The 27,090-nt window shown below is 43.6% G+C and overlaps 1 protein-coding gene across 1 annotated transcript; it reads right to left on the bottom strand.

Moving 5' to 3' along the window:
- Positions 1-15,046: 15,046 nt before the first annotated feature.
- On the bottom strand, positions 15,047-26,708 carry STYXL2 (serine/threonine/tyrosine interacting like 2). The gene is made up of 6 exons (XM_086763378.1): positions 26,600-26,708; positions 25,711-25,843; positions 23,176-23,270; positions 22,041-22,272; positions 21,121-21,338; positions 15,047-18,815 (listed from the first exon to the last, which is right to left on the bottom strand). Exons 2-6 carry the CDS (start codon positions 25,821-25,823, stop codon positions 16,027-16,029), a joined length of 3,447 nt encoding a protein of 1,148 aa, XP_086619504.1. The 5' UTR covers positions 25,824-25,843; positions 26,600-26,708; the 3' UTR covers positions 15,047-16,026.
- Between the last annotated feature and the right edge of the window lie 382 nt (positions 26,709-27,090).

A 27,090-nucleotide genomic window follows, 5' to 3' on the forward strand; every position in this document is an offset into this window, starting at 1 on the left:
TACCCTGTCACATCATGTTCAGTATATAAGTGAGGAGAGTGGTGAGAGGAGGCCTCTGCTACTTGGGAGAAAGCTGGGCATCAGGATCCATTGTGAGCTATTGTACTGTAAATTATCTGCTTAAGTATTTTCTGTTATTGTTTTGTTTGTTTTCTATCTCTGTTTTCTTTTATTCTGTGGGGGTTTTTTTATTTTCTTTTTAATCTCAACTCACAATTTTTGCCTTTTTTTCTTTACCAATTCTACTCCTCATCCCACTGCAGAGGGGTGGTGAGCGGAGGAGTGAGCAACTGTGTGGTATTTTAGCTGCTGAGTAGGGCTGAACCATGACAGTAGGACAAAGCAAAAATAAAAGCTGGCACACTGCTAGTTTTTGCTGTTAAATGCTAAGGAAGTGTTAAATGCTAAAGAAGGCTAGTACTTTCAGTAGGTGTGATGCAGCCTAGCTTTTTGCTAGAAGGCTGCCACATGCTTGAGTGCAACCTGGCACACAGAGCCAGAACCAATCTGATTGTTTATGAAACATTTCTCAAACAGAAACATAGGTAAAACTGCCAGTTCTGCCAGGAGTGTATGCCCCATCCATGTGATGGCCTGTATTTATATCTGACACCACCTGCACCACCACAGTTTGATCCAGATCCAGAAGATGATCCAGGCACTGTAGAATTCAGTGCAGTGTCTCTAGCTTTTAGGGACTCACCTCCCAGCCAATCCTGTAGTTCTCTGTTAGGTACCTGGTTTCCTTTTGTCACTGTTCTAACACCACCATAAGGCATGAGGAATGAATTTCTTAAATAAATAAAGAAGAAATACCAAGGACTGGGTCTGCTCCAGTCTTAAGGTGGAGTTTTACCCTGGTGTACTTGAGGATTCCCGCTGAGGCAGAGTCCTGCTGACTCGTTTATCTTGGAGACAGTGATTTGAGTGGCCACAGGGTAGTCATTAACATCATGCCTCCACCTCTAAAAAGGATTAATTTTCTGTCAAATCAACAAGTTGATCTGACAGGCCCATACTCGGGTCATTGCTAGATCTGGTGTAAACAACATGATGTCAATGTGCTGCCTGCAGGCTGGGGAAGGGCGGGTGAGGGAGATGGGACCACTGCTCTGGCAGTAGTCTGCAATTATACTGGGTTAGTCATAAACATGAAACTACAACAAAGCACGTCTTTCTAGCCTGGGCTAAACTTTATCTTTGGTTCTTACACCAACCCTTATTCACAGACAAGACATAGCCCACAAGCAACAGGTGACAAAAAGCAAAGTGGCTTTTCTCAGCACAGTAGCTCAGTGTTCAGGCCATTTCAGAAGATGGGAGATAGCGCTTTAACTCACCGAGAGAACCTGAATCTGTATCTGAGGAAGAAGCAGGGTCTTTCCCTGTGCTGTTGGTTATTCTGGAGTGAAAGAATCCCACATTGACTCTATCCTTTTGAATTGATTATTTAAGTATTCTTTGGCCCAGAAGGACAAAGCAAACTTTGTGGATTAGCAGTCAGGAACAGTGACTTGGGAGGGGAAAAACCTGCACTGATGAACTCTTAACTCTTTCAGATTGGATATTCTCTGGGAAAAGGCCTGAAATGTATGTCAGCCCCTCTCAGGCAAACAGCTTAATCACCAGTTTAGAGAGTTGTGTTTGTGCTCTCTGGAGGCCAATGAGTATTTAATTGTGCCACATAGAGCTGAGTGATTGCTCAGGGAGAATGACTTTGTTAGTGAGATGAGTATTTTGAAATTTGCTGCACACTTCCTCTGCTGCAGTATTCGTGTACGATGCTGAGCGCAGTTTCTGGGTCTCAAATACACTGACAGACACAATCTCTTTCTCCCTGCCTGTGTCTGTTTCATGCATTTAATCAAGTGTTTTGGGGTGAGAACATCTTGAATCGTGCTGCGTACAATATATACCACAATGGGGTCCTGGTGCTAGTAAAGACCTCTGGATACTAATGGAGTAACAGTAAATAACTATGTCCTTAGCTATTACTAAGCCCGAAAGGATGCTGAGAAATAAAAGATCATAAAGGGGAAATATTTGGAAGTGTTGAGCGTGGATATCAGATGAAAAAGACCCTCTCTACGCAGGGCAGGAAAAGCGCAGCGTCTCCCTGCATCAAGGTCAGAAATGGATCTCGGGCAGAGCTCTTCTGTAGTGTTACGATAGGCAGAGGTGGCCATCTTTTCTGTGAAGAAGATTTGTGATCTTAAAGGTAAACTAAACCACCAGTTTAAAATGCTGTTCTCTGTGTGGCAAGGAAAGTGTAACAATTCTTGGGGGAAAAAGGAAAAAATTAGCTGAAGGCAAACAAATTTATTTTCCTGATTCCCCATGAATAAAGTTGAGGTTATATTCCCTATTAACTTCAGCAACCAACACAGGAAAAAAATCTTTGGCATCTATTGATAGAAAATGTCTAATTTTGAAACTCAACATTTGTACTTCTTCCTTAATTGGACTAAATTTTTTAAAACCTGTGACTGATTTGTCAGAAATATTTTTTTAATGGTCTCTGCCTTTTTCTAGTGCTTTTGCAGTAATAGCTATGATTTTTTTTTTTTTTTTTTCAAAATAGAGACTATTTCACTGAAAAATTCTAGGAGAAAAATAATTTCTACTTAGCAGTAGCATTAAAGCCCTTGAATTGGGCCACATTCTGCTGCCAATGCAGTTTTGGGGACACTTGGAAAAATATTTTGAACAGCAGGGAAGAACAGTGATTACCACTACAGTGTCTCAATGGTCTGAATACTGTGGGTTATTTTCCCTTTGTTTAAGTCCTATTTACAGTATAATCACACTAAATCAGGTTATAACATGGCTTTTTTTTTTTCTTTGTAAAGAAAATAGAATCTAGCATAATTTTTTTTTTAAGTGTAGCTGGCCTAAGAACTAAGGAATTTCCAGGCACTAAGTGAGGCTAATCTTAGAACCATAGAATAGTTTGGGTTGGAAAGGATCTTTAAAGCCATCTAGTCCAACTCCCCTGCAAGGAGCAGGGACATCTCCAACCGGATCAGGTTGCTCAGAGGCCCCTCCAACCTGGCCTTGCATGTTTCCAGGGCTGGGGCACCTACCACCTCTCTGGGCAACCTGTTCTACCATCCTTATTGTAAAATTTTTTTTCCTATTGTCTTCTCCAAGGCATTCATAACTGAGGGAGAAACAAAAATAAAGGTGACTAGGAAAAAATAATAGGCAAGTTATTTACAATTTCTATATACTTGCAATAGCTATACTGTTGTCCACATGGCAAAAAGTGGAATTATAAAGAGGACTTAAATGTGGACAGAAGAGGGATTTGACAATGAGGTGAAGGATTATTTTACAGTGTGTGACTGTCATCAGACCAAGCTGTGGACACGCATATGAGAACAGTTCAGGGAAATATTCCTGTCACCCCATCAATACTAGGCAGTGGCACTCTGTTATGGGATTAGAAGAAAACACTTAGTTGCCTGAACTTGTAAATGGCAGCTTAAAAGGGTGACAGCTCTGCCATGATACAGATCACTGTTAGATTGTTTGAGCAAAAAGCCTTGCCCAAGTATCTGCTCACCAGAGAAAATCTGGCCTAAAAATTATCCAGCACTAAACCCCTAGCTTTCTAGCATCTCTTGAATCCAGTGGGAGGGAGCACTGAGAAGGCTTGGGCATTGGTCACCTGAGGAAACAGAAGACGCAAAGTTCTGCCAGAGATCTACTGCTGGAAAGCAATGTCCCAGCTGCCTCTTCAGTAAGCCTATGGGAAAACCAGTATTGCTCCCCAGTGTTAAGAAGGACGCATACAGATCAAAAGGATAGTTTACTGAGCTTTAATGGGGTTTAATGGGGAGTTAGCAAAGGAGATGCTTTCAAAGAGTCAGCTGTGTTTTCTGTTGTTTTACACTATGATGGTGTCTCACAATTGTGACACTTTTTTGTTGTGAAGGAAAAATGCACATAAATGAGAAATTACATATTGGTTTACATTATCTTATTAATAACCTCTTGCTTTTTTTGTTTTGTTTTGTTTGAGACACTGGCCTTTCTGTGACTGTTCACTCAACTCCTGCCCAGATTTGGGCTAACCCAACTCATGCTAAGGCCTGACGTATGCTGGGAGCTGCGCCGTTAAGTCACAGCCAGAGCACCAGGTAGGCAGGATAGGTGGCCAGAAAGAGCTAACAGATATTATGCAGCCATGTTCACCTGCAAATTGCTGTCTCCTGCAGCCATCATCTTTTGTCTGGTGGTTTCAGTAAATTTGAGAGATCCAAACAGACCATAACGTTTTATGGGTGTCAGAAGTGGGATCTCTCTTGAACATGCTATGTTGGCAAGCCCAAGCTGCTTTGCCATGCCTGTTGAGGCAATTGGTTTGGTGTGAGTGTAAAGGTATCATCTGTGTCTCAGTGTGAGTGTAAAGGTATTGTCTGTGTCTCTGTGTGCCTATGTTTGTGCCATGAAAAACTAGGCACTGAGTGGTAACAACTGGGAGAAAAATTTGAGAAAAAGGGATGGCAGAATCCCGAGTGGTATTTGTCCTGAGTCAAGAGCCACTGCACAGATGCTGATCATATTTGGCAGGAGTCTGCCAGATGGCAGGCTTCTTGTAAGTCAGAGAAGGGAAAAGCGGAAGATGCTATGTGCTGGCTACTAGGCAGTTGTAAGGCAGCAACAGATATGACTGAGTTGAAAGGGGAAAATACACAGTTGAAAAAGGAAAATCAGGAAAAGGAAAATGGAAAGAATACTTGGGAAGTAAAGTATAAGCATTTAGAAATGCAAAATAGACTGCTTGAGTCAAAACTTCAGCCCCAGATCATTGCAGAAGCTGAAGAGCGCAGGAGGAGGGTCTTGGAAGCTACTATGGTAGACCTGGTTAAAGTCTATTGTGCCATGTGTGATGATGATTGGGATGGGGCTATCTGGAAAGAAGCAGACCAGCAAACCCTCCCCTCAGGGCCATGTGATAGGATGATTCCCTGCCCTCTTGGCCCCAGCAGTCAAGACTGAACAACAGAGCATGTCCAAAAGCCTGCCTCCCTCCACAACAGCTACTTGAGGGTTTACTGCCCTAGAGTTAGGATGTCTGGGGAAGAAATGCAGAGCTAACCCAAGAGACACATCTGCGGACTGGCTAGCACAGATCCAGACAGTTGGACCCAACCAGCTCCGCTCTGCCGCAGCTAAAGCTCCATTGGGAGCATTAGGTCTGGGAATATCATTGGATACTGTGGGACCAAACATTACCAGTCCCTTATGGATTTGTGCTTTGCGCTGATGAGGCATGTGTCCCACTGACTGTGGAGCGGAAAAGTGCATGGCCCTGGGCCTCAGCAGCCAGCCTGCAAACTACCCTACTGAAAATGGCAATTTTAGCTGAATTAGAAGGACCAGCACCTGTTGCCCTGGGTGCCGGACAACCCCCTCCTGCAAAGCCGCATCCTTGGGAGATGATTTGTAAGCCTGTACGTTTGTTTCCTGTAATAAAGAGAACTGAGGGGGTGTTGAAATCTTTAGCTTTAGCCATTAAGACAGGCTTAAATGGTATTACTTTCCAAGAGGTCCTTCAACGTATGCTAGTAGGTTTACCGCTACACGTGCCACAGGATAAAAACCAGGGAGGAATGTCAGCTAAAGTAAACGTAATAGAAAAGAGCCAGCCTGTCTCCATGCAAGCAACAAAAGCAAAAAGGGGAAATTGGGAAACGCCCTTGGTTAGTACTGAGCATAAGAGATGATAGAAAATGTGTTTAGAGGAGGGGCTCTCTCCAAGTCAGTTCCATGGGCTGCCAACTCCCCTTCTGTGGCAACTGGCTGGGTTTCCCTCATTCACTTGTGATAGCCCGCGAGGACCTGTGTCTAGAGATGGGGGTGACACCGTATGGTTTAAAAGGATAGCGACTAGGGACCCAAAGGATGCAAGGGATGTGAGCTTGGGGATATACCCAAATCTGTCAGCACTCACATAGAGCGTGAATATGTAGGAAACTGGGGCGGGGGTGGGGGGCAGTGGGGGTGGGGAAGCTGCTTCAGTGGCAGTACTGGCTGCCGCTACTCCCACTGCTGAGAATCCCAGTCCCGAGATGATGGTCGCAGTTAATGATCTGTAATGACCTTACAACTTTCCTCATTGACACAGGGGCCCAAATATCGATGGTAGGTAAGGACACTTACAAAGGGCAGCCTCTGCTTAGTGAGCAGTTAGTTTCTGTTGTAGGCGTTAATGGGAAAATCACTAACCACCCACAGGTCAGGGCTAAAGTGATTCTGTCTAATGGACAGGCAATCTGCCTGACTGTACTTTTAGGTTCCTATAATATATTGGGTATGGATGTATTGAAGGGTCAGTTGTGGGTGGACTCGTGTGGAAAATGGGAAACAGGGACACCACCATCTTTGCCCCACAGTTTACCTCCTAAAAATGCATCCCTGACTGTTAATCTGTTGCAAACAGCTGCTCCTTTACCCCATAGCAAGCTAGTTAATATTCCACAATAGAAATTACCTTCTGATGCTATTTGTCCTGTTAGTGAATTGATAAAGGAGGCAGAAGAACAGGGAATCATTGTCACGTCTCATTTCCCCTACAATTCTCCTTTATGGCCAGTGAAGAAACCTAATGGCAAGTGGTGACTAACAGTAGATTACAGAGCCTTGAACACTGCCACTGAACTGCTCACTGCAGCTGTTCCCAGTATAAATGATATAGTCAGTTTTCTTAATGAACAATCCCCTGTGCTGACGCAACACCAGCAGGATGCTTTGAATACCTCGGTGTGGCATCCAGGAGATTGGGTGAGATTTCAACAACCTTCACTCTGAAAACGCTGGATCACTTTGCAGCACTTTTGAGGGAAAGAAATATGGGAAACTGTGGATACTGTGGGAGTGAAACTAATCATTACTGAGGCTTGGATATGGTCCAAGACCTAGGTCTTCTTTCCCTCTCTCTAGGAACTGTTGAACTCCTGGACAAATCAGTTAATGTTGTCATTTAACCTGCATACTATGGAAAATATCCACCTAGAAAGTACACTGAGCATTCCCTGGAACCTTGTTAATGCTTTCTATGGTAAAGTGCTATCACCGGAGATAATGTTGACAACATCTTAAAGAACAAGAGCCCTCATGTCAGACAATTCTGACCCTCGCATTGGGGCATCTTGCATTCTGTCACATAAATGTTGATGCACTATGCAATGATCAAACAAACCCATGGAAGCTGGTAACCTCCATGACAGTTTCAGATATGCTCTTTGCTCTACTCAAGAGCATGAGCATCCACCTCTGTTTATAAGATAGAGGTGAGGCCCTAGACAAGAATATCTGATTTTTGGGTTCCTAAAGCCTTTTCAGGAGGTAGAAAAATAGCCTAACTTTCACCAGTGTTCAATGTCTAGTAGTGCCAGATTACTCCAATACCTTCTCAGAAATGACTAGTGAACTGCAGTGGAAGAAAAAGCTCCCTCAGAATGTAATAGAATACTTTTATCAAGACTACTCTCATACTTCTACAGCTTAAAAAAAAAAATATATATATATATAAGGGGAAGTATTGATAAACACTAGTTTCAACCACAACCTGACTTTCCTAGTGTGCTCTAGGCTGAAATCTCTCAAAAGCAAAAATGCTCACTTGCAAGCTATCTCCACAGCCCAGGCCAGCAGGCAGCAATTAGTTTCTCAGCCACTCACTTTTCTTTCCATCTTCCTGATGGATATTTCATCTGAGTTTATGCTCTCTTCCCTCACCCTCTCTTCACCTTTCTGCCTCCCTTTGCAATAAGGCTGTGATCTGTCACAGACTCTCAATGGACAAGACCTATACATCCCATCACAACACTGTCACAGGCAGCCACGTTAGACAGGCCAGGATGAAAAGCGGTTTGGAAGGGAGAGAAGCCGTCGTGCTTCAGGGCATAGACTTGAACTCTAACCAAGGAAGAGAGATGAAGGAGGGCTTTGGGCCAGGCAGGGAGAAAATTCTACTCAGGGCAGGTTATTCCATAATTACCCACTTAAACTGTTTTTATACCTTCTGAGATGCATCTGCTTCTGGCCAACATCAGAGACAGAAGGGGTGAATTGCTGGTCTGATCCAGGAGACCAGGAATGAGTTTCTTCATTCTTTTTGCCAGTGCGCTGAGCTTATAAAGTTTTCTGAAACCACAATGAAATCCCTTTCCAAGCATGACCCTTGCTCTGCCAGTGATAGCCAAAACTCCTTCCCCGAGCCTCGTCCTTCACACTTCCACAAGCAATACAGAGAGAAGCCGGTACAAAGGCAGGTCAAGATGATAAGAACAAAGCCTTGAAGACTGCTCTTAGATACCAGCTTTACTTCAACAGAGGAGGAAATTTTCAAAGAGGTGAACTCTTTCTGTCTCTCTCTCTCAGGCAGGAGTCTCCTGGGAGGAGAAGAAAACAGCTTTCATTTTAGCGAGTCATGATATTTATGGCCCTTTTATGGGTTTTGTTTGAAAATATAAAAGTAGATGGACTTAAATCTGTTTCAAAAGAGAGGAGATGGGAAGGGGAGAGCCAGAGCATATGAAGGGCAGGTGGGTCTGAATCATCTGCCCATGTTCAAAAGAAAATCAAGTACCTTCTTTGTTTTAATATGGACCCCTTCTGCCAGTCATGAGGATAATATCTGACCTTTTCTTGCATAGACCCTTTTATCTCTAATAACTTAACAAATTTTTTTATGTACACTACCACCAAGGACAGTCACCTTGGGATGAAACATGACAACTATTAAATTATGCAAGTGCAGCATCATGCAACAGTTCAGGTGCTCCCAGGAAGCAGACTTTCAGATCACGTCTCCTGCAGAACTGAAAGCTTTATACTGTATTCCTGAGGGGCAACTGTCAGCTTCTGCTTGCTCACATACCAGAGTCTCATGTGGGCTTTTATCCATCCTATTTGTGGTGTCTGTTCAGCAACCGAGCTTGCACCCTTTTGAGGGCCTCCTGCTTTTCATATGTGGAATCTCCTCTGACCCTTTGCCTCTAGGCAATACTTTTGATCCGATTCACAGACTAAGAAGCACATGCCTTACAAAATTATTGAGAGAGGGAAGTTTAAGTTGAAGAACTGGTGTTTGCATTTAGTTTTGAATGGAGTTAGGCCTGTGGTCATTTTATCGTCTCTGGGAATGAACCTTCATAGGTTATGACAGCTACCAGGAAATTTCTGTGAGCAAAATGTACAAAGCTCCCAATTAATTGGTAGTTTCATAAAGGCTACTGTCGTTTCACAAAGGTCTCTTCTCAAGCAAGGAGGGAGAGATGTTCTGCCAAACTAATGGACAGCTTTTGACTGGATCTGAGTTCAGTACAGAGTCATTGCAAAGATCAAATTGCTGGGATGATCCTGGAAGATGAACCAGTCACACAAGGTTTAATACCAGCTGGTGCGTGCTGCATCTTTCTTTGATATGGTGCTCTGCAATAATCAAATCGAGAGATCACACATAGGCAAATCTCTAAAATTAGGCATGTCCCTGGCCGGGCATGACCTGAAGCATATAGCTGTCTGGCCCATTGTAAACAGATCTTGCCACCATGGTATTTCCTACTATCGCTCAGAAGTCCAAAAAGACTCTTAAGACATTGAGCTCCCAGTAGATGAGTTGGTAGCTGGGTGATGCTATAAAAATAATCAGTTCCTTTAAAGGTTTCTGTCTTCTAACTTCTGACTGGAGTCATCCTTCCTTTCATGGTTACTTGTGCAGAGTCCTTGGTAAGTTTGAATCAGGTTTTAAGATTTATTGATCTGGCCTTGTCCATTCTGTGGTTTGTTCTTTGATTGAATTTAATGACCATAAAGCATTCAGGCATGTTGGCATGAAGGGTGCACTAAAAAAAAAAAAAGCGATTGATTGATTATGTAGAGACCTTCTCTCCATAGTTAACAATGAAGCTAATTTTCAGTATACCCATTTGTGTCTTCCAGGGCATGCACATCTTAACTAAAAGTAAACCGATCTGCCTGCAGGTATGAGTCATATGTGGAAGCAGTTGCATTCTTCTGTAAGGATTAAATTTGTCTGTTTTAAAGATCCATGCAAATAAAAATCTTTGAAACACAATTCAGAGGGGAAGGTTCAAAGCACATACACGATGTCCCTTCTCCTGCTCTCTAAGACAGTTTTCACATCGCCACACCTGGATAGCTTGGCATAGACATCCCAACATTTACTTTAACCTGTTTGTCCTGGGAAGAACTGAATTCATATTGTTGCCTGTTTTTATAAGTCACAAATAATTTTTTCCCTTTATGTCTGTGTATGTGTGTGGTGGTGTGTGTGTGCACCCTGTGGCAGGGGAACAGCAGTCACAGGAAAACAGCAAGCTGAGGAGCTGCTGCATGGTTGTAACGGGAATAGATGGAAGCAACATGAAATCAGCTCCTGAATACGCTGAAATGTAACAGAGAACAAAAGACAGTTTAGAAAAAAAGGATAGGATTCTTACACATCCAAAAAATTTCTGTTCCTAGGAGCGGCCAAAATGACAGGGTGTTCATTTAAGTAGATTATACTGGTACTGCAATACACAACCTAAATGCATGTACTTTGAATCTCTCTATTTTTTACATTAAGAACAATGTAACAAATCTTACTGGCCTTTAAATTATTACTCCTGGGCAATTAAGTTAGCACCTTGCTGAGATGACTCCCATCTCTCCAGAGAACTGTTTATTTGTTACATGTTGTTCTAATTTTGGAAGTTTTCTTCACAATTGTAACAGCCAGAGATTTAACCCATTTTCATTTTTCTAAATGACAAGTGAAATTCCAGAGAATAAGTAGGTAACTCTCAAAGAGGTTCTGCTGGAATACATGAGCATGCAGTGTCTGTTTCTAAGCCCTAGACTATATTAATCACATGCTTTCTGCAACTCTGTTGGATTGTCTATAAATTTACAAAGGTCATGGATACTTTGTTTCCATGTTATAATGTCTATATTGAATATATTTCAGCTAAAGCCTTTAAGGAAAGGCAGGTAATGCAACATAACCATCCCCAAGTAAAACTTTTTGTCTCATAATTCACCTGGCTCTCCGCTACAGCTAACGTGTAAGTATTTCTCAAAGAGCTGTAAAAGAAGGAAATGGTGCTAAACTCCTTTTAAAATTATCCAGTCTAAACTAGTGTCTCATGCAATAAATCAGATAGCCCTGAAAATCCCGGATGTGGGGAAATGGGCCATGGCCCCACACCTATGAGTACTACCACACAGAATGCAGCTGTTACACTAGGAGTAACTTATTTCTGGCACATTTCTTCTTCCTTCCAAACTTGCTTCTGCCACCTGAATTCCCAGTCTAGCACAGCTGACATTTTACAATCTGTGTCCCACTAATGTCTCTCACCCTTTCCATTTCTCACAGTTCCCTTTCACATTTCTCACAAATCTGTGATTTCTGTAAATCCCACCATCTCCTTCCTTCCCACAGAGGTTGCCCCATAACCTTTCATCAGATTTTTCTACATCTAAACAAATTAATATTTAGCATTAGCCTCTTTGGCTTAAGTAGATGTCTCACTGTCTCTGTCTAGAGTAGGTCCCCTTGCTAATTTGCCTATTGTTTTCAGATCTCTTTTTGAACACTTCTTATCTTCTAGCTCTCCAGGTTTCATCGTTTTCTTACTTCTTACTTCACTCAGACCAACATCAAATGGATTTCTCTCTCATGTAATCCCTCCTTAAATTCGTTCCTTCCCACATACCCTGAGTTTCTGCATTTTTCAAAGGATGTTAACGAAACATAGTAAAAATGAGAGGCTGGCTGTGAAAAAATGGAGAAGGACTTAATGAGACTTAGAGACTGAGCACTAAGATAGCAGATTAAATTCAAGGCTAATAAATGTAAAGCATTGCACATAAGAAAACTTAACATATAGAATTATGATCTTGAAGCTGACCATTGCCATCCAGCAACAAGATTTTGTGGATAAAATAAATACTTCCATAAAATGTGATCTTGGTGCTCAGAAACAGCCAAAAAAGCATACAAACTGTTAGGAGTTAATAGGGAAGGAAGAGGGAACAGAATAAGGCAGGTTATTATGCCACAGGATAAATCCCTGCTGGACCTGCACCCTGAATATGGTGTGAGGATTTGGTCCTTCATCTCAAACATGACAAGGCAGAACTGGAAAGGGTTTGGAGAACAATGGCCAGGATAATCAGGCATGGAACAGCTCTTGTATGAGGAATGAGTAACTCAGGCTGAAAAATGGAGAGCTAAGGATAAGGTGTAACGATAGAGGTGGGTAAAATCTTGTAGGGCATGTAGACACTAACTAGAGATTATCTTGGCACCAAAGGAGGCTAGTGGGTAGTGGGTTCAGGGGAGACAAAAGAGATGGCTGAGCATTCAGTGTAGAGTAAGTTGTGGGACTTCTTGCTACAAGAGACTACAAGAGGCTAGCAGGTACAAGGCTATAATTGCTCTATGTCAAAAATGACTAGGCACTTCCACAGAAGGAAAATCTGTCCAGGGCTATTAAATACAAAAATATCACATCTGGCTCAAGAAGTCCTTGAGTTGCAAATGATTAGAGGCTGGAAGATCATGCTGGGAAATATCACTTATATCACTGCTTTTATATTCTTCCCTAGGTATTCACCGTTGTTCTCTGTCAGAGACAGGATATTGAGCCAGATGGACCTTTGGTCTGACCCCACATAGCCTTTCTGATGTTCCTGTGTTTATATTCTTAACTGACTGTATGGATGCTCCTTGCACTTTCACCTTCCGCTACAGAATGCCAAAAAAAACCCTCCTGCCTACAGCAGCAAGCTGAGGCTGAGCAAAAAAATCAGTCCCAGCGCATCTTTGCTGGAAAATCCTTCCTAGATAAATATGGATTCTTACCTACTCTTTTAATCTAGTGTCAGACCAGTGTCATTGCTGCAAAAACCATTCACTCTGCAGCTCTGGTCACCTGAAACAATCTGTGCAGACCTCTCCCCTTTCACCGATTCCCTGTCTCCTTCTAAATTCTCATCTTAAAACCTGACTTTCTAGGCTGCCTTCAACCTCTCCATTTCTGTCTCTCCTGGTTATTGGTCTTATGACTGAATGCTTTAATATTTTCACCATGCAAGGTCTTTATGTCACTGTTTCATGTAATTTATACCTGTGAGCTGGAGCCTTTCCCACCTCGCTTTCAAGCACAGGCCATACACTGAATGGAGTCCAAAATGATCCCCACCCCCTTATTGCTTTGGGGGTTTGGCTTTATTAACAAGGATATAAGCAATAAGAAAATAAAGTTCAGCTATTTCTAAGGCTTCTCCCTCATGACTGCTCAGCCAGCATCTTAGATGGCCTCTCCCCACCAAACCATTTTTATCTCCCTTTTACACAAATGAACTAATAAGCCACCTACCTCAGTGAATCGGCAGAACCCACTTAACCCTTTCCCAGAAGGGTAAGAACTCGCTATCAGGATGGTTTGGCTCAGGCTTGTTATAGAACCATATTCTGCCCCTCAGCCTTGAATAATTTATTTGTGCAGCGGACCTAGATTACTGTTTAAATCAAAATGCTACCCAAACAAAGGCTGTGCTGTACACTGCAAAATGAAACCAATTACTACATCATATAATGCTCATCTTTTACAGTGCAAGATGCCCCCTACAGTACTGCAGAGGATAGACATTTCTGTTGAGAACAGTAGCCAGCCATAGGAAGCAGGACAGAGATTTTTCCAGAGGGAACCAGCCTTTGATGAAAAAGTAAATTCAGTGCCAGAAGGTATTGCACACTTCCACCTTGATCCACCGAAATTTAAGACCTTTTCTAGACTGAAATTGAAGCAAGGTCCAAATATGCATATGCAGAGTTGTTTTCTGCAGAGCAACCTTACCAGGGACGAAGAAAAGAAGAAAATCCGTAACATGCATTGCAGAAATTCAATATAAAATCTCAGAATACAGACAAAAGCCTGGAATTCCACTACTTTAAAAAATACAACTCACAGAAGTATGCAGAAATAAAGGATGCATTGTATTACATATTATATTGTGGCAAAAGTGCATTATAAGCCCTATAACTTCTCTGGATGCCTGAAACATTAACAAGACAATGTCCTTATGTACTTCAAAAATGTAATCTGCGTTTACTCAAAAAGAAAAAAAAACCACTTGAGTAAAATATGTTCTTTCTCTTATTTTTCTACCCCTGCTATTGTTCAATCACCTGATTTTGAGACTCCATTCACCTGACAATAAGTAGCTACCATTTGCCCTAGTCCTGGCTGTCAGAAAGAGTCATCTTTATCTTCAAAGAAGCAGGGATAATGTCTAATCAGCGAGTTATAGTTGAGAAAAATGATTCTAAGTTTAGGAAAATTGGCAGCTGCATTTTGTTATCAGTAACCATTATTTAGATAGCATTGCTGATGTGCGTGGCGTCATACAGACAAGGACAAAGACCAGACCCCTGCCCTGTGGAGCTTACTGTCTATATTACACAATTAAAATAGGGAGAGCTACTAGCATAATAGTAACAGCGAACTCTAAGCATCGCGGTGGGAGGGAGAAAAGATGACAAGAAAAAGAAAGACACAACTTCCTGCAAAAGAGCAATACTGCATCATCCCTCCATTGTTGCTTTATACTCAGCTCTGTCAGAGGGTTTTGTTGTTTCAAAATACAGTCTGTACAGAAGAGAGAACTGGTAATTCCAGAGTAGAAATCAGGAGAAACTGGCCCAGGTGTTTATAAGAGAGAGGTGGAGGATATTGACTGGTTACAAAGAGTAAGAGTTGGGTGCTTTGCTGCGTCAAAGACACAAGTCATACAAGCCACACAAGTGATGCTGTGGCAGGCTGGGCAGGTCGTGTCACACAAGCTCATGAGGCTCTGCAGGGCGTGGAATGACCTGAGGCTCTTAACTTGGTGTACTCGGTTAACATGGAGACTGTGCTCCTTCCACTCAGTCTGAAAAGTGGACCCTCTAGCCTGTAACACGCCAACTAAACCTACCATCTCCCAAAAATGAACTTCCAAGTACCACATTCAACAGACATGCAATTTGTCCTTAGGTGTGCGGTTTAGTCATACATCATTTTATTATGAGGTCAGTTTGTGTATCACTCTTTTCTTTTAAGGCAATCGTGTTGAAAATTAATACATGACAATCTGACTAGACATAAAAGCACAGACTTAGCTGAGCTGCACACATAAAACAAACTGAAGTCAGTACTTCAGAAATGCAGCTTCACCTATCACTAATCCTAACCCTAACTCCGTCTCTTTAACTACATCAGAACATAATTTTTAGGTGGCTGTTAATATTACTGCATTTTTCCTTTGTTGACCCAAAGCAGGAACCAACCATACTGGAGCAGAAATTACTCCATCTAATAGAAGACAACAGTACCACAGGAATACATTAATTACTGCACTGAACTTCTAAAAAGAAGGAGGCATCTTCTTTTTTCGAGTATTTCACTTTGCTTCAGCTACTTAGTGAAGTAAAATAGTACATGTATTCCTCTGAACTGTCTTAATTCTGTAGACATTCATAAGACTGGTGCAGAAAATGGCACCTACCTGGCAATATCTTCTCAGTGGTATAAAGTAAAACTGATTAAGAGAGGAACTTTCTTCAAGTTCCTAGAAAAGGCTGTTGGCTTCCTCCATTTATGATCAAAAAGATCCTAGAAAAAATAAGTCCAGTCTTTAACAAGACTAAGAAATTGAAATAACCAAAACGGGATGTGACTGAGGTGCCACCATTACTTGCTTTTGCTGCTGAAACATCATCTGGCTCCTAATGGCTTCTAACATTGTGTGTTACCTACATTGATCATTTAGTACTAGCATCTTCTTTCTGACAAACCACAAACACTTCCAAAACTTGACCTCTTCCCTTTATCGCTTTTGATTAAGAAGAGAACTATCTGCAGGAAATGCCGTACAAACCACAAAGGATTATCAGAAATATAATGATGAGTGATTCAGGGACTCTGTGGCTCTGCTTGTGTTCCTATAATCTGATCTTGGTCACTCTTCCCTTCTCCGCCGGAGCTTTGCCGTAGTTTCTTCTAGTCGGCTTCTCCAAGCAGCAATAATGGCATCATCATCCATTTCTTCCTCCTCTTCTTTACGCATGCTTCGCCTGTAGTGAGAGAACTGTCTAGATGCAAATCTTTCTTCACTTTCTTCCACTTTTGCCTCCTTCTTTCCATCCTCTTCTGACTTTGAAAAGCTCTGGGTGAACTTTCTCTTAGCTCCAAATTCTGACATATCTGACCTGGCCTCCTCTTCACACGCCTCCACATGATGAGATCTAACTCTACTCTGTGTAGATGGTTCAGGGGATTCTGAGTCAAAGGATGGTTTGGGTGTTTGGCTGAAACCATGCAGCTCTGGGCTCTTTTCTCTGGAATTTCTTGTCTCACTGACCCTTGACCTTGTGAACGTATACATCTTTTTGTCCTCTTTTGCAGAAGCAGAGGAAAATCTTGACATGGTTCTCAGCGAATCTCCTTTTGACTCATAGGAAGAACAGCTGTCAAGCTCTTCTCTTTGGGATCTGGAGAATCTGTAACTGGATGTTTCAGAATCCATCTCTCTAACTTTGGATGATCTGCTATATTTCTCTCTAGCCTTCTCACTTTGATCGTAATATGGTGGTGGTTCTCTTTCTGCTTTCAGGCCACTGAGCCACTTGGTAATATCAGTCTCTATCTCTGACTTTGGTGCACCTGTGTTTGCACGTTGACTGGACAGATCAAAGACTGCATCAGTACTCTCTCTGTCATCTTCTATTTCGTTTTCCTCTCCTTTGGTCACCTTTTTTTTAAATAAAGTGCTGCGTTTATTGTCTGTGATCACCTTTTCAATTTGATAATCTGACATTTTCTCTCTCATTTCCATTTGCATCTCCATCTCCTTCCTCCTGATTTTCTTTAGGTCAACATCATCAGCAAAGAGGCTGTACAGTGGCTTGCTTGTCTGGGTTATCTTCGTGTTTGAGCTAGTCCTTGCGCTCGCTGAGGTATTGCAAGACAGGACAGACTGAGATTCAGCCCTGTGCATGTCCTGCTGGCGAAGCTGAGAGGTAGCAAGAGATGAGCCGCTCTGAGCACTGAGAAGGGAAACCTTATCATCCTCTACACGCCTGCCAAGGTCTCCTGGCATTATGCTGGAGGCCATTGCAGATGATGGACGGGACAGCATCATGATCTCATTTTGCTTTTGAGCAATGGTTTCATTGACGACGTTAGCAATCCAGTTCTGAATGCTTGCCATGGATATTGTGTCACCTGGGCCAACTGGTAGATTGGGAAGGGGTGTACTTGGCATCTGAGGCTGCAGTGCCCCTGTGCTGCTCCTGGTCTGTGATAAAGATGAATGATTTGTCTGCATACTCATTGCAGAAGCTGCGTCCTCGGCACAGCCTGCAGAAGATGCTGAGGGCCAGAAAGCTGATAGTGGGATACTCCCACTCATCATACTATCTGTCTCCCAGCTGCACATGGACTGGCTTTCTTCTAAAATTTTCTTTGAACGTTCAAGGAGCTCTACACGCCTTTGCTTCTTTTTGGCTGAAGCAGAATCGTCACTTTTGGCAAACTCCACAAATTCCTCCTTGCTTTCATTGCCCACCTTCTTCTGCCGCTTCATTTTCCAAGCCTGGTAAGCAGTCAGGTTAATATCTGACAAACTCTTCCCTTCTGTCCCCTCCCCACCTGCCTGGCTGCCATTTTCTGCTGGAGATGGTGCAGAAGATGATGATGATTCTAAATCCTTCTTGTGAAAGCCAAACTGGATCCTCTTGACCTTCCACCTTTCTAGAGGAGTCAACTTGTCTTTGTTCTTTTGGCAGAAATTGTAAAAGGAGCTACTGTCTGAAAACACACTCTCCTCATCCATGTCCCTCTCCTTCCTTCCTGTTTCTGGGGATTGTCTCTCACCACCAACGTTATGCTTAGAACGATACCTCTGAGCAGCTTCCTTCTCAATCTCCAGAAGCCTCTGGTTCCACATGTCCCAAGTGCTCTCTGAAGACATAGAGCCTGTGCGGCTCCTCCTCATCCTGCTAAAGCTACTGGCTTCCAGCTGTTGCTTTAGGGTTCGGATCTCAAAACTGCTCACACTCTCAACATCACTGAATTCACCTGATGGGTAAGGTCTTCCTCCCATGCTGGAATCTCCATCCTCCTCCCTGGGTGGACCCTCCATTTGGTATTTCTCATTTCTGCACTGCCAGTCATGGATCCTCTCTTCCACATTTTCCTCGGATTGTTCTCCTGCCTGATCCAGAAGCTTTGGAGATGTTCTTCTTCCATGGTTAACTCCTGGTTCCTTTGCAGGCAGGCCTTGTTTCTTCCTCCAGTTCTCATACAACTGCTCCTCTTCCTCCTCACTGATGAGGGTGGAGTGTTTGGAAACCCAGCTAGTTTTTCCTGCCGATGAAGAGCTCATAAGACTACCCAGCAAGCTGCTAGTGTCCTCTTCTTCTACTGTGATGGAGTGGGCTTTGGCTCCCATAACACTTTCTGAGTCCCCAACTCCAGACAGCCGGGAAGAAGTCCCTGCATGGACAACAGGACTTTGACTAGGAGTGACTTCTTCATCTCCAGGATGCTCCAAATCTCGTTCCTCCAACAATTGCTCGTTGAGCTCCCTTAGCTGTTTCAGAAAGCCATCATTGGGGTAAATGGCACGCTTCTTTCTTAGAGTCATCAGAGCCTCCAGAATGGTCATGTGGTGGTAGATCATCAGGTAAGCAGCCACCAGCACAGCTGAGCGACTGATTCCCATTTCACTGCTGACAAGGATTTTGCCTACAGATATTGAATATAAAAGTAATTAGCTATTTCCAATAACATAGAGAGGTTGCTCTGATATGTAGCACAAAAGCATTCTCTGAATAGTGTTAAAAATTAGACAGATTATTTGCTTCTAATAATACTATTATTAGAATAATAATAGAATATTCTAATATTCATATTAGAATAATATAATAATATTGGATTATTATTCTTCTAATAATAATATTATTAGAATATTATTTGTTTCTACTAATAATATTATTACTAGAAAAATTATATGCTTCAGTGACTGAAACCAATACTGAATATTTGTTAGCTTTGTCTTAATAAAAATCTAGATACATATGAGTAAAAAACACATTAGTTTCAAAAGCTGTGGGCAGGCATATTTTAAAACAATCTACATAATGTTTGCATTTTTACCTATATATTTCACTTCCCCAAATAATCAGGAAGCTTATAATAGGTATTAGAAAGACAAGCGATACAGTATTCTTGACTTGCAGGCTGACGTAGGGTAAGGCATTTAAGCTTTCACGCTTCAGTTTCCCCATATGTAAAAAGGAAGATATTAGCCTCCAGGAAGGTATTGGGAGGATAAGCAAATAATTTTTATAAGGCACATTATAGGACTTAAATACAATTTTATATTAATTTAATTCTATTTTTACCAGAATACTGATCTGCTGTTTTGCAAGGTACACTCAAACCGTTATATGTAGGCTGGCTGGAGGCCAGAGTCATAGTGTATCTCAGAACAGGAGAACCAAACAACTAGCAGAGGAGAGCTGATTTTGACTCTGACAAACTGATACAGCTGCTCCAAACTACTGGGAGCACCGTTCTGTAAATAGTGACTGCGAGAGCTAGAATCAAAGCTGAGCATCTGCTTTATTTCATGGCATTTACACAGAAACCACCTCTTGCAAAAAAACCCTAAGCTTTGGCACAGAAAAATTGTTTTTTAAAGTTACTTTTATAGCACATTACAGTTAAAGAAAAGCTTGTAAATATGAAGAGAGCTTAAATGAGGCTTTGCTAGCCTGCAAATAGCCTGCAAACTCCAGTTTAATCAAACTGTTTACACTGAAACTTAATGAAGCCAGTTCAAACACCGCCTTTCTGACTGCTGATATGTTACCACAGGTATTTACCTAATGTACCTATTCCTACAATCCCCAAATGCCTTTTACACTTTTCTTAGTATCAAAAGTCTCAGTTGCCTTCCAAGTGTTTCATCAGCCAGTAAAGCCTATCTAACAGCTCACCAAAAGGGGGAGATCTCATTCCTCTGTTTTCTTTCCAGGCTTCCCTGTCTCCCTGCACCCTTTCCTGTGTCGGCTCTGGTGCTCACCGGGCCCTTCCGTGAGCCAGTTCAGCTCGCTAACCCAATGAAAAACCACCTCTTCCCTGCTAGGCTGTCATTTTTGCCCAGTTAGTGAGTTGAAGGGCCACTGAATGCCAGCAGCAGAAAGCATCTGGACTGTGCCAAGGGTAGCAATGAGAGTTACGAGGAAGAACGGAGATGGGTAGAGCGTCCCTCCTCGTGTTGTTGTTGGTGAGCTGTTAAAATGGGCTCAACTTCTCTTGTATACTAACAAAACTTCTCGCTTTTCTTACTGTAATTACTACTAGGAGGTAACCTGTAGTATCTCTACAAAAATTAAACGCATTGAATACATATATGAAGAATATTAGTGATATCACTGATTGTGGTGTTCATTTTAATTTTGAATTCCATAAAGACATTTCTAACTGTCCACTGAAGCTACAACAAAATGACCAGTATACACTGGAAACAGTTATGGAACTGGAGTCCAGCAAATTATACAGTAGCCTGGGTGGAGACATTCAGGGGTTCAACCCAGCTGTTTGCATTGTTCTAGTAAATCAGTGTGTTCTTTTGTAGTAAACATCCTGGCAAAACTGAAACTTGCTGTGTGCAGGAATATATCAATATATACAGTATTATATAATATCAATATTAAAAAAAAATATTGGAGCAGGGCTTCACCTCATTGCAATAGTAGGGTACTTCCAAACCAGCTGAGGGAGGTGGCTGGCAGCCAGTTTGAGTCTGAAGACATGGGGCTTACAGCAGGAGCTGCTGGGCTGCCTACTCTCACTAGTTTGCTCCTTCTTGTTTTGTACGAGGCATGGCAGAAATGGGTAAGAAGTGCTCACTGTCACTGGATGCAAAGAACAAAGTACCAGTCTTCTACCCAATTACAAATGTAGCATTGGCTGTTTAGCAGAATAACGCTTCCACACATTAATTCTCAAGCATTCTGGAACCACTGTAATCTTTTCCTCTCACCCCTGTAAGTCAGCAGTGCTTCGTCAAGGAACTCTGCAGCTGGACGGAAGTGTTTGGAGATATCCATATCTGGAAAATCATCCACTTCAATGCCCAGGTACTGGATATTCAGACCATTGTAGAAACTTGGTCCTGTGTATACACCGGTACCATGAGCTGCATTCAAGACATGCGTGATCCCCAGTCTCTTCAAACGGCTTTTGTTCACTGCAACACTTCTTCAGAAAATAAAAAAAAAAAGATGTTAGATATCAGTGCTCCTATTACGAGTACGAAATAAGCTGTCTGCTACAAGGTCTACAGAGCTCCCAGTCTGTGTTACTCATCCAATACGCGGCTCCACTCAGACCTTAATGTCCTTTGAGAGTTCTACAGGTATTTCTTTCCAACACTCGCCAGGAAAAGAAAATGAGAAGCTTGCATTCATCAGTAGAGCTGCATGCTCAGTCTCCACTACAGCTTGATTTTAAACTCATCCTGCCACCCTAGGTTCAGGCCGTTTACTTATTTCTCCATTTTTATCACTCCGTAACTGTTGCTTTACACTATATGTCCTTGTAATTCTGTTCCGGTCACTTGCACAGGTGTTTCATGCAATTGAGCCACAGTACAGAAGACCTAACCATTTCCACTCAATATTTACTATGACATTTCTTTTTTAATTCTCTTTTACACAACAAAGACTTTAGTCCCAATTTCAGGGCCAAATTCCAATCCAGTGTAATTTGGGCTCATTTGCCTTTTCCTCTCCTAAACTGTCAAAGCATCAAAATAGAGTAGGAAGGCTGCTGATTCTATTCCAGAAAAAATTACTTTCAGTGCACAGAGATCTTTGTGAGCATATTCTGAAAAACACTTTGGTTCCACCTGACCCTTCACGGGGAATCTCATGCAACTTGATGACAAAAGCTGACACTCACTTTTCTGCTATGAAGACATTAGGCCAGACTTCATCCACAGCATCCCTGGGAGTCTCCAGCCTGTCCTTCACAAGTGCCCTCTGCAAGTCCATCACACACGGCGTGTTAAACAAGCTGGTGTCATCAATCTTTTCCTTAACTCGATTGTACAGGTCTTCCACCATCAGCTGCTGCGCAGACTCTAACATCCTGGGACACACTGAATCTACCTTGGTGTCCTTTGTCTTCAGTTCTGCAATAAACTGACATTGTAACTAAAAGCATGTAAAAACAAAGCACATATATGACCTGTCATTCTTCATTCGTGGAGCAAGTCTTGTCTTGCTTACTTCCCCAGTAACATCACAGGGTCCTGCCTGCAATGTGTGCACGTACATGCTTATCTCGCAGCCTCAGCCTGGTTAGTATGGGAAGAGCATACTGCACTGTCCTCTCAGTCCAGAGACCCACGCTGGCCCAAGGCCTGGGAGTTAAGGCCACGCTCATTCTAGCCCCAGAAGAATGCAGCCACTCTCTACAGCTTGCTGAGCAGGAGGAAAGGAGAGAGAGGTGCTGATCTCTTCTACCTGGGATCCAGTGATAGGACACATGGGAATGATTCAAAAGCTGCACAAGGGGAGGCTTAGATGGGACATTAGGAAGCATTTCTTTACCAAGAGGGTGGTCAAACACTGAAACAGGCTTCATGGTTGGTGCCCCCTGTCTGTCAGTGTTTAAGAGGCATTTGGACAATGCTCTTAATAATTTGCTTTAACTTTTGGTCAGCCCTGAAATTGGCCAGGCAGTTGGACTAGGTGATTGTTGTAGGTCACTTCCACCTGAAATATTCTACTCTACTCTACTCTACTCTACTCTACTCTACTCTATTCTATTTTATTCTATTCTATTCTATTCCATTTGCTGCAGTGAGCAACCAGCAATCAAACTGTATTCACTACTGCGATAGTGCCACAGATTCAGTGCACAACTTCAAAGGAAGTCACCAAACCTTTCTGTAAGTTGTTATCTCTTTGTGTTTTTCACCTCTGCCTCAGATGGGGCTTTCTCATAAAGGTTTTTTTTTTTTATAATTTCAGGATCTCTGGATGAGAAACAAGTGCAACTCAAGTCTCTATTACTTACATAGTTCTCTTACCTTCATTGATTATTTGTTTGGCAGCCACAGCAGATGACAGATGGATTGGCTCCATGAAGATGCTCTCTGTATCAGCGTCCGATATCACTGAATACCTGCCAACCAACCACACTGCCTATTAGGCAAGTTCCCTCCACTGGAATCCCATCTCCAGGACTTTAGCCCTTTTCACCCATTCCAGAAGACAGCAGCAGGGAACTGGAGCAGTGAGGATCCTTTGATGGTAGAAGGGAAGCCCCAGCTCTTCTCCCACCCCACACTCCCATCCTGCTCTCCAGCGTGGCACTACAGGCTTCAAATATGCCTTGGTATCCAGTGTTTGCAGGATGTAGACAGGTCCCATGGGGAGGAGCTGCAGTGGGCTGGAAGTGCAAGAGAATGGACTGGTGGAGAAGTTCTCGGGTAGAGAAGATCAGTGTCTGATTCAAGACTGGGAAGGGGATGGATCACAAGGAGTAGTCTCACAGGTAGCTCTCACTTAGACAGGCAGACATAAATAATTGTCCTAACCAGAATTTATTGAACAATTCAAAAGAGATTATGCTAGAAAATCATTGTTTGTTTGTTTGTTTTCTGTTACCTAATTGCCTACAAGCATCCTTTGAGTTATCACAAGCTGCAATGCAAGCATTAAGACTGAAGCCTGTGAACCTCTCCTTCAGTACCCAGTACATTGGTCACTTGCTAGCATGAATCTGTGACCAGTCTCTCCACTCACACAGTGTTGTCTAACTGCAGGTCAGAAACAACTATGAAACCCACAAGCACCTTTGAAGGGAGTTCTCTGACACACTGCATGATTTACATAAGTTTTTTTAAACAAAAAAGGGCCACAATCTTGAAAACAAATATATTTCCATCTGGGTCCACCTGTAGAGTACAAGCAAACCTTCTCTTCTTATTTAGACCATCGTTAACAAAATATTTTGAAGAGCTTTTACCTGATGCACACTCTCTACATTTCCTTCCAAATAGATGGTACAGACCATTAGGACAAGTCTGCTGCCATCACAGAAGCTACGTGGCAATGCAGGCTTGCAGTACTTGCAACACACAGTTTGGTTTTGTTTAATTAGAACAGAAGAGGGAGGGTGAATAATGTGCAGTCAGGGTGCAGCGAAGCATCTGGAGAGCTGAACTGCTTTCATTCTCCAGAATCAAAATGGAGGGCACAGCCATGGAAACTGCTTAATGGGCTCGTCTAGGTCATTTAGTTGGGTTCCAGCACTTGTCAGCCGTGACTGAAAGTAATTCTTTTCTAGCTCTTCAAAGGAGTTTATGAGATGAGCAAGGGGAGTCTAAGTCTCATTTACAGGAGCTGACACAAATTTGCAGCTATACCCTGCCTTCAATTCCTTTTGCTTTAAAGGTTGCCTCCAAGCTCAATAAAAAGATAACACTTGGTAATAATGTGCCAGCACAGCCTCAACACATTTTCCTGTAGCTGCCTCAAGCATCCATGAAACACAGAGGTGCAGAACTGCCCAAGCCGCCTTCTGGTCTGGGAGGACCTTGCCTTTGGCACTGACAGCAAGAAAAAAAGGAGGGGGGAAAAAGGGAAGGGAAGGTGCGGGAAGGGAAGGTGCAGGAAGGTGCGGGAAGGTGCAGGAAGGGAAGGGGAGGGAATAAACTGGAGAGGTGCTTCTGCTCATTTTGAGTGACTGATGAGCAGGAGAGAGATTTACCAAGTTCAATACCTAATTTTACTTTATGTGAGGTCAGTGAACTTCCTAAAGAATCTTTAAATGCATGTCATTAAATGAAATAAGCACTCTGTCTTCATTTTTCTGCAGTGCCCCACAGTTAATGGGAAAACATTTCATAACCTCCTACTTGTTGAGGGCCACTGGGGAAGGTTCTTTTCGAACTTGATCCTACTTCCTGCCTTCAGCTAAAGCATCTCAAACTGTACAGAAAGCCCTGCAGAGCATTTTGTTTTAGGAAAAGAGTACAAAGGGATGCATTTTTCCTTGTATTAGGACAAAACACATCTTATCATGCTTGTTTCGCTTGAGGTAACTCAATTCCTGCTTGCACTGTGACAGACTCCTGTTCAGTGCCTGAAGCCTGTAGCTAAAGCTGGTTCTGAACCAAACCCAGCTCTGAAGACCCTCTGTCTTTCTGGGGCTGGGAAACATTTAAAAATGCACAAGCCTTTGTAGTGGACAGAAAGACGGGGCTGAATTTGGGAAGAGCCGAAATCCAGATCAGAAGTTTTAGCGTGGGGGTGGACATGAGATGATGAGACAGGGAAGAGCAACAATACCACCCCATAGTAGTGTTTTCTGCCATTTATCCCCTCCGTGTGCGCATACACTCTGAGCGGGATGAGTTAATTAGCACCTGAGTCCCGCCCGTGCAGTCTCTCTCCCCTGGCACACTAACCCCTGCCTCAGGGAGGGGAGGGAAGCCCTGGGCTCAACGCTTGGTTCAAGTGCCTGTGTGGAGAGGAGGCGATGGAAGAGGAGGGAAGGCAAACTGATCTACCACATGCTACCAGGAGGCCATGGCAGTGCCTGCAGCAGGCATACTCACCGGCTGGGCGAGGGGCTGCGGAGATAGCGGGCCTGCACGGCCTTCACGTCCGGTCCTTCGTCCTCCTCATTGGGCACCACCTGCTCACTGTCCGAATCTCTGCCACTGGCCATAGCAGCGTCCGGAGGATCTGCTACAAGGGGAGCACGGCAGGAGGGAGGGCCGTTACAGAGGTCCAGGTGGGAGGCCATGCCCCGGCCCTGGGGCGGCAGCGGCAGTGGTGAGGGTAGAGCAGAAGCGGCTCCCACATCTTGCTCCCACAGCCCTGTGGGCAGCCCTTGCCGCAAGCCAGCCACGCCGGCTCCTCTGCCAGGGTGCCTGCCATTCCCGAGGCCGCGTGCAGCTCCCTGGCTGCTGCCCAGCGAGCGCCCGTGCCCTTCTTGCCTGTGAGTAAGCATGCAGGAAGGCCTGGAAGGAAGGGGTGGCGGGGCAGAAACTCTATCCCCTCCCTGGCCTGTGCGTGGTGGCTGGAAGGAGCTGTACAAAGCCAGAGGTGGACTAGAAGGAGCGTCAGGGGCAAGAAACATGAGATCTCGCCTCCCCAGAATGAAACGCTTCTAAAGCTCAAGGCTGAAGGCGCTTTAAGCCTCAGGATTTTGTCCTTGTAATCCTTTGTGGGGAGGCTGCCATGCCTGCCCTGGGCATGGGACAGCAAGGGGGCCATAGCTCGGTTAGGAGCGTGAGAACACAGCAGCCGCCCCTTCCCCAGGTCCGGCCAGAGCCACTGCTGCCTCGCTGTGCCACGACAGCCGGTGGTGGCTCCAAAGGAGCCCAGCCGCTGGCCTCAGGCGGGAGGACCGCGTCCGCGTGCTACCAACAGGGCTGAGGAGCGGCTGCCACTCACGGGGCAGTGAGTAGGGAGGCAGGGGAGCATGGAAAGGGCACTTACCTCTTGTACACAGCACGGCAAAGGAGTCTGGTGAAAAGGGCAGGAAACCTGGCAGGGAATGGTCCTGGGGGGAGAGAAATCAGTTGCCCCCTCTCACTCTCTCTCTGGCTTCTTCATCAAGGGGCAGGACAACTGTCAGGACCAAACCTTTATCAGCTTTCTAAATATAGTGTTGTCCCGACGCTGGCTGCTGGATTGCACGGGGGAAAGAATTCAGTGCCTCATAGACAGCAGCTGGTCTAGCAGTTAACTCCTTCCCTGCTGTGGGCTGGATCCTCCGACATTTCCCAGTTGCAGGAGGAGCCTAGAGAAGAGCCCAGAGCCAGTGTGGCTGGACCTCTGCCTGCAGGGAGCCTCCAAGCAACTGGGACCCCATCAGGCACAACTTGAAATGCTGGTATGACCTCTGATGTCCTTGGAAAACGCAGGGCGGGATAAGCCACCTCAAGCTTACTAGAAGCAAGCTACCTGTCAACTACCTAGACTTCTGT

This window comes from Chlamydotis macqueenii, chromosome 1 (assembly GCF_036417535.1).
Source record: "Chlamydotis macqueenii isolate bChlMac1 chromosome 1, bChlMac1.mat, whole genome shotgun sequence".
NCBI lineage: Eukaryota > Metazoa > Chordata > Aves > Otidiformes > Otididae > Chlamydotis > Chlamydotis macqueenii.